This window comes from Otolemur garnettii, unplaced genomic scaffold, assembly GCF_000181295.1.
Source record: "Otolemur garnettii isolate 467f Iridium unplaced genomic scaffold, OtoGar3 scaffold00046, whole genome shotgun sequence".
NCBI lineage: Eukaryota > Metazoa > Chordata > Mammalia > Primates > Galagidae > Otolemur > Otolemur garnettii.
The window spans coordinates 11,628,634-11,635,527 of NW_003852441.1; the positions used below are offsets into that span (position 1 = coordinate 11,628,634).

The 6,894-nt window shown below is 46.0% G+C and overlaps 2 protein-coding genes across 3 annotated transcripts in view; one reads left to right on the forward strand and one right to left on the reverse strand.

Moving 5' to 3' along the window:
- WRAP53 (WD repeat containing antisense to TP53) overlaps positions 1-3,406 on the reverse strand; it is a 15,914-nt gene extending 12,508 nt beyond the window's left edge. The window contains exons 1-4 of one of the 2 annotated variants that reach the window (XM_023514003.1): positions 3,286-3,406; positions 2,642-2,961; positions 2,391-2,489; positions 2,021-2,132 (exon numbers count right to left, since the gene is read on the reverse strand). In XM_023514003.1, coding sequence (XP_023369771.1) covers positions 2,021-2,132; positions 2,391-2,489; positions 2,642-2,961; positions 3,286-3,351 — 597 coding nt within the window. In that variant the 5' untranslated portion in view covers positions 3,352-3,406. Of the gene's footprint in view, positions 1-2,020; positions 2,133-2,390; positions 2,490-2,641 lie in introns of both variants that reach the window. The other variant, XM_003791137.3, reaches the window with a different exon arrangement.
- Positions 3,407-4,543: 1,137 nt separating this feature from the next.
- Positions 4,544-6,894, forward strand: part of TP53 (tumor protein p53) — a 23,193-nt gene continuing 20,842 nt past the window's right edge. Inside the window, exon 1 of the mRNA XM_012806041.2 lies at positions 4,544-4,635. The gene's annotated coding sequence lies outside the window, so the exon portion shown is untranslated. The remainder of the gene's footprint in view (positions 4,636-6,894) is intronic.

Below are 6,894 nucleotides of genomic sequence, written 5' to 3' on the forward strand. Positions count from 1 at the left end.
AAAAAAAAAAAAAAAAAAAAAGACCAAAATAAAAAAGGTATGAGAAAAAAATAAAATAAAATAAATGAAAATGCGACCAACACCTTCCATGTGCTAAAAAAAAAAAAAGATACGAGATACCATGTACATGCTCTCCTACTCCTCAACATATATATCACTGGCTCCACTCCCCTTGGTTTTACATTTCACATTCAAAGTACCTAAAATCCCTGATTTCTGTACATTACCTATTCATATCTGTTTCCTCCTCTGAGTAAGCCGTTCCACCCTGGAAATCAACCTCCATTGCTTTCTTTTCTGCATCTCCACATCCTATGGATCTCTAAGCCCCACCAAATATACTTCAAACCATCCACATCTCTCCATCCCTCCTGACATCACCCTTCCCCAAGCCACCTAGCCCATGATAAATGTATCCTGTTAAATCTCCCTGATTTCACTCTTGCCTATCCTAACTCCATTCACTCCTCCATTTTTTTTTTTTAATTAATGATTGTGTCACTGCAGGAACACTCTTTTATTTTTTTTTCTTGGTTTGTTTTTTATTTTAGATTTGCCTTCTATAGGAAACCAAATATTCTCATTGCCTGTTTCTCTTTTTTTTGAGACAGAGGCTCACTCTGTTGCCCAAACTAGAGTGTCATGTCCTCAGTCAAACTCAGAGCAACTTCAAACTCTTAAGCTCAAGCAATCCTCCTGCCTCAGCCTCCCAAGCAGCTGGGACTATAGACATCCACCACCAGGCCCAGCTACTTCTTGTACTTTTAATAAACATGGGATTTTGCTTTGCTTGGGCTGGTCTCAAACTCCTAAGCTCAAACCTGTCTTGGCCACCCAGAGTGCTAGGATTATAGGCATTAGCCACCATGCCCAGCCTACTCTTCTGTTTTAAAGCACTTCCATAGTTTCCCAAATAAACTCCAAATGCTCCACCCATAAAACCCAACACAAATTTGCTACTTGTCCCTGTCCCCACTAAATAGTACCCCTCCCTGGCCTGAATCCATTCACATACTGGCATTCTTTCTGTTCTTTGAACACATAAGGCTCTCTCCCAGCTCTGGGTCTTCCTTTTTTTTCCAGACAGGCCCTGGGTAGAGTACAGTGGTGTCATCATAGCCCACTACAATCTCAAACTCCTGGGTTCAAGCAATCCTCCTGCCTCAGCCTCCCAAGTAACTAGGTTTACAAGCATATACCACCACAGCCGGCTAATTTTTTCTACTTTTGATAGAGACTGGGTCTCACTTTTGCCCAGGCTGGTCTGGAACTCCTGACCTTAAGTGATCCTTCCACCTTGGCTTCTCAGAGAGGAATGCAGGCATGAGCCACCAGTTCTGGGTCTTTGTAGTATTATTGCCTCTTTCTGGAAGGCTCTTTCCACGGGTCTTCGCATGACTGATCCCCTGTCATCCTTTGGGTCCTAGTCTCCTTTTCAGAGAGCCCTTCCCTGACCATTTTATCCCAAGTGGTATTCTGTAGCTAGTCTCTCCCCATTCTGTTAATTTTCTTCAGATCATTTATTGTAATCTGCAATGATCTTGATTATTTACCAGTTTACATGTTATCTGTCTCCCATACAAGAGAAGCAAACCAGCATTTCCTGTCTTGTTCACCACTTTATCCTAGCACAGTGGTTGATACCTATTAGTAATCATGTGATAAATAAGTGTAAATAAATAAAATACTGCCATGAAAAATCCACTACTTTCTAACAAAAAGCATATATTCCTGGGCGCCAGCCCCATATATTGCAGGTTCAAACCTGGCTCCGGCCAAAAACTGTAAAAAGCAAACAAACAAACAAACAAAACAAAAAACATATATTCCTGACTTTAGAAAGGGTAAACATCTCTTTAAATGACTTCAGAATTCAAGGCAGAAAATACTACACATGGAAATTCATGGTGATGAAAAGTCCTGTCTGTTAGTAGAAAACGTGTACTATACTTTTTCCAACTCCATCTATGACTTAAACATGCCAAGTCTAATGAAGGAGCAGAGTAGCCTCTACCCTTACCATTTCTGCATATTCTACCTGCTCCTCCTCACTGTAAAGCTCTGGGGGCAGGTTATAGATCCGCAGGATGTTATCAGCACTATTAGTCAAGATGCAGGAACCATCGGGGGCCCTAGAAATAGGACAGAGTTAGAAAGCTGTACAGCCCCATGCTTTCCAAGTGTAGGGTTAGGGGCTGAACCTAACTCTCAGGAAGGTAAACTCTTTTAGGACAGTGGAAGACACAAACCCCAAGATAAAATATAAGCTTAGTCTAAGAGAGGTTCTTCTCCTCCTCCCACCTCTGGCGGACCCTTCTCCTAGATAACTGGGGCATTTTAAGAGAAAATCCTAGATAAGATCATCTCCCTGCCCCATTATCCTTACTTACCACTTACAGCCTTTCAAGAAGTTCTCAGGTTGGGTGCTGAACTCTGACCAGGAACCACTGAGAAATCGAGGTAACTGGGAGAAACTGTAGTTCCAAGTGCTGGAAGAAGATGAGGGGGAGGACAACAAACATGGGTCGCCAAAGCAGAAAGGAAATGCGCCTGGAGAAGGGGGGCTGAAGACTGGTGGATTAGGTCTGCCTCACACTTCCCATCTCCTCACATTCCATAGTCAGCTGCTATCACCACTTACGTGTATCTCTCATCCTCTGGAAAGGCTTCCTCAGACACACCCTCCATTGCTTCTCCAGACCCCAAGTCTGGCCGGTTTGTTTCTTCTGCAGGAAGGCTTACATTTTCAGAAAGTTTTTGCTTCTCGATTCGAGGACTCGACTCACTAAGAATACCAGACTCTGTTTCTAGAGGAGTGGAGAGAGAAGCTGGGTCCCTTTCCCCCAGCTGCTGGGACACAGCTGAGCCAGCCACAGAAACCGGAGACCTATGGGGCAGACTATCCCCATCGGGTGGCGGTGGCATCACTTCAAGGTCGGTATTTTTATCCATCAGGGAGACCTGGGGAGAGAGATGGGCTGGTGCTGGTGCTTTGTCTGAAGGAAGGGAGTCCGGAGCTAAGAGCTGCTCCTCCAACATCTTCATACTTCAGAGGAAGGGCGGCAGACATTGGCCTCCGCCGAGTAAACCTCTTTCCGCTGGCTGGTCGGCCCAGCGGCCGAGACGGATTCGAAGTCCTCAGGGATCCGAAGCTGCACTAGAGAAACCCACCAGTAGCTTCCTTCCTCTTCCTGGTAGCCCCAAGAGCGGGTAGAAAGCCCCAAAGACAGCAGACGAACGAGGGAAGAGAGCAACTAACTTTGGAAGCACAGCGTCCCTTAGTACCGTGGGTCTCAACGAGTCACTTGCTCTCGCGAGGTTTGGGACCACCTTCCGATTGGACCTCCACATCCCGGATCAGATTTCGCGGGCCACCCACGGAAGGGGCAGAGTGGAGACGTCTCAGGTTAGGTTTTGATTCCCATCTGTCCCTAAGGTTCCTCCTGGCCGCTGGGAGTTGTAGTCTGAATGCTCCGGCCTGGCCTAAAAGTGCAAGAAGTACCATCTCTCGCAGTAAATCTTAAAGCACCTGTTCCCACTGCCATTAGAGGACGCTAGCACTGTATTTTAGATTTTGCATCTCATTCGCCACCTTGCCAGAAATGTCTCCATTCATTCAATAAACATTTTTTTTTCTGAGACAGAGCCTCAAGCTATCCTCCTGGGTAGAGTGCTGTGGCACCACAGCTCTCAGCAACCTCCAAGTCCCGGGCTCAAGCGAGTCTCCTGCCTCAGGCTCCCAAGTAGCTGGGACCACAGGCGCCCACCACAACGCCCGGCTATTTTTTGGTTGCAGCCGTCATTGTTGTTTTGGCGGGCCGGGCTGGATTCGAGCCGACCACCTTAGGTGTATGTGGCTGGCGCCTTAGCCACTTGAGCCACAGGCACCGAGCCTCAATAAACATTTATTATCGAGCTCTTATTTACTACCCAGCACTGTACTAGGCACGGGGGAATCCAACAATAAATAAGATAGTAGACAAGTTCTCTATCCTCATAAAGCTTACGTTGCTTCGTGCATACTGAAAGCAATGAACAAATCTTGTCAGATAATAAGGACTGTGAAGGAAATTAAACAAGATAGTGGGATATAAACTACTTGGGGAAAGACGTTAGATTGGGATATTCAATAAAGTCTTCCCACAAGGTGACGTTTTGGCCAACGAGAAGAAACTATCCAGCCAAGAGAGCAAATGTAAATCTTTTTTCCTTCCTCCCACCCTTCATATTTAGCAGTGGCAGGAATCCTCCAAAATGTTTCCAGCAATTCTGCCCTCACAACGCTGGCTTACAGAATTTCCCACCCCAAAATGTTAATAGCAACAGCACCAATACGGCGAGATCCTGACTTTCCGCACCCTTTTCTGCAATTCTCCATTTCCTTTGCCACCTCCGAGCAGGCGAATTACTTGCCCTTACTTGTTATGGCTGTCCAGCTTTGTGCCAGCCTCGCAGGGGTTGCTGGGATTGGGATTTTCCCCTCCCATGTGCTCAGACTGGCGCTAAAAGTTTTGAGCTCCTCAAAAGTCCAGAGCCACCATCCTGGGCGCACTTAGCTGCAGGGCTCCGGGGGCACCTGGCGTCCGGGCTCGGAGCGTTGTTCCTAGGACAGTGACACGCTCCCCTGAGGATTGGGTAAGCTCCAGGCTTAGTCTTATGAGTCCTCTCTGAGTCACCGAGTCTCGGCTCCCTGTATTTTCGGCTCGGGAGAATCGCTGGGGGTGGGGCAGTGGGGGCTTAGCGAATTGGGGTAAGATAGGATGGAAACTTGACTAGGGGGATCAACACAGGAATGTAATGTTGAAAGGCCTGGGTGTAGATGATGGGGATATTGGGACCAGCTGAATACCTATGCAGGGGAGTGGACTTTGGAGAACCTTGAGCCGGCCTAAAGGGTATTTCTCTCCCCCCGCCCCAAACCCTCCCAGGGCTCAGTTTGGGGAATTCCTGAAGATAAAACGCATAAAGCATGGGTGTCTGAGACTTTTGAATCTCGAGACTTTGGGAACTTATGACTCGAAACTTTATAGCCCATGGAATCCTAGTGAAACCCGAAGTTCCATTCCGAAATGATTATTTGGGGCGATCTGGGAAACCTAAGCTAAGGTCCCACAACTTCCGGACCTTTGTCCTTGCTGGAGTGAATTTCCCAGCCAGACCCCGGCTCCGCTAGATGGAAAAAATCCAATTAAAGACTGTCAGCCGTGGAAGTGAGAAGTGCTAAACGAAGGGTTAGCTCGCCAGGCCGAGGAGAATAGTCCGGATTTCTGAGGCCCAGCAGCCCCCTCATTGTTTGGCTCCACATTTACATTTCTGCCTCTAGTGGTAACATTTCCGGTTTCTTTTTGTGGGAGTAGCTTACTACTCACCCGAGAAGAGGGGAGTAGAAGGAGAAAAATCTTTTAGGCTGGTTCCTGTTATTTGCAGAGGACGGCTGCTATTCTCCCTTCTTTTTTTTTTTATTTTTTTTTATTTCTAATGGATTACTTGGTTATTGCCTTTGCAAAGGAAAGGGTATTTGTTTTGATGCAAACCTCCATGTCTCCCCCTCTTTGAATGGTGTGCTCCACCTTCTCCCGGAGCGCCTGCATTCTAGGTGGACGCTACCATTACGTGAGACAGGGTAAAAAAACAGTATACGGTAGACAATCCCTGGGTATTTTCAAGAATGGGTACATTTGAAAATCGCATTTTGAAAAAATGCAGTGAGGAGCTGTTTGATAAATTGTCAGATTGTCAGAAAGACAAATTATATATTACCGGGCTTTGGGCCTTTCCAATTCCGGACGCAGAGTGAACGTCTTGAAAGAGGAAGGGGCGGGCCTTGCAGAGCGTGGGCCCCGAGGCCTTAAGTGCACCTCTCTTGGCGGCATAACCCCCAAGCAGAGTCTGGCGTGTTTAGTTCTTGTTTCTTTATTTCTCAGGGTGCACGTATTTTATTCAGCACCTTGTTACCACGCACTCGCCACAGGCAGGTATATCAGATACTATACCTGTTTTCTGAATTGAGGTAGAAGTTACAGTGCAATTGGACAAATAGTAAAGGCACAGGTAGATGAGCCTTGGCAACTAACCGCCGTGTAATGCCTAGCTAAATACAGAACATTTTCGTCATTCCTGAAACGTTTCCTCGCACCTATTCCGAGTCCGTCCATGATCTCCACCTTCGTTTTTATTTCCGTAACCATTTTGTATGTTGGAGAGATTCATAGGAAATGGAACCATACAGTATGTGTTCATTTTTGTCGGGTTGCTGTCATTCAGCATAACGTCTGAAACTCATCCACGTTGTTCCAAGTATCCGTATTCTGCTTCTTTATTTAGTATATTCCATAGATTGTGTGTCCATTCTCTTTTTGATGGTCTTTTGAGTTGTTTCCTGTTTGGGGTTATTATGAAATAAAGCTGCTATAAACATTTTTGTACAATTCTTTTTCTAATTTTTTTTTCATATTTCTTGGATAAATGCTTAGTGGAATTGCTAGAGTAGGTGGGCACTATGCGCAAGCCTCTGATCCAAGCAATTTGGGAAGCTCAGGCAGGAGGATGCTTGAGCCCAGGAGTTCAAGGCTGCAGAGAGCTATGACAGGGTCGCTGCATTCCGGACTAGGGGATAGAGAAGACTCCCATCTCTAAAAACAACCAGGGTGGCGCCTGTGGCTCAGTGGGTCAGGCGCTGGCCCCATAAACGGAGGGTAGCGGGTTTGAACCCGGCTCCCGCCTGCTAAAAAACAGCGGTGACAACTGCAACAACAGCAAAATAATAATAATAATAATTAATTAATTAAAAAATAAAAACGACCCCAAAGTAAAGAATAGATATGCAGAGGATGCCAAAAAAAAAAGTATGCACATTTTAAGAAAAGAAAAAATTATATTAAAATTGTAATACTC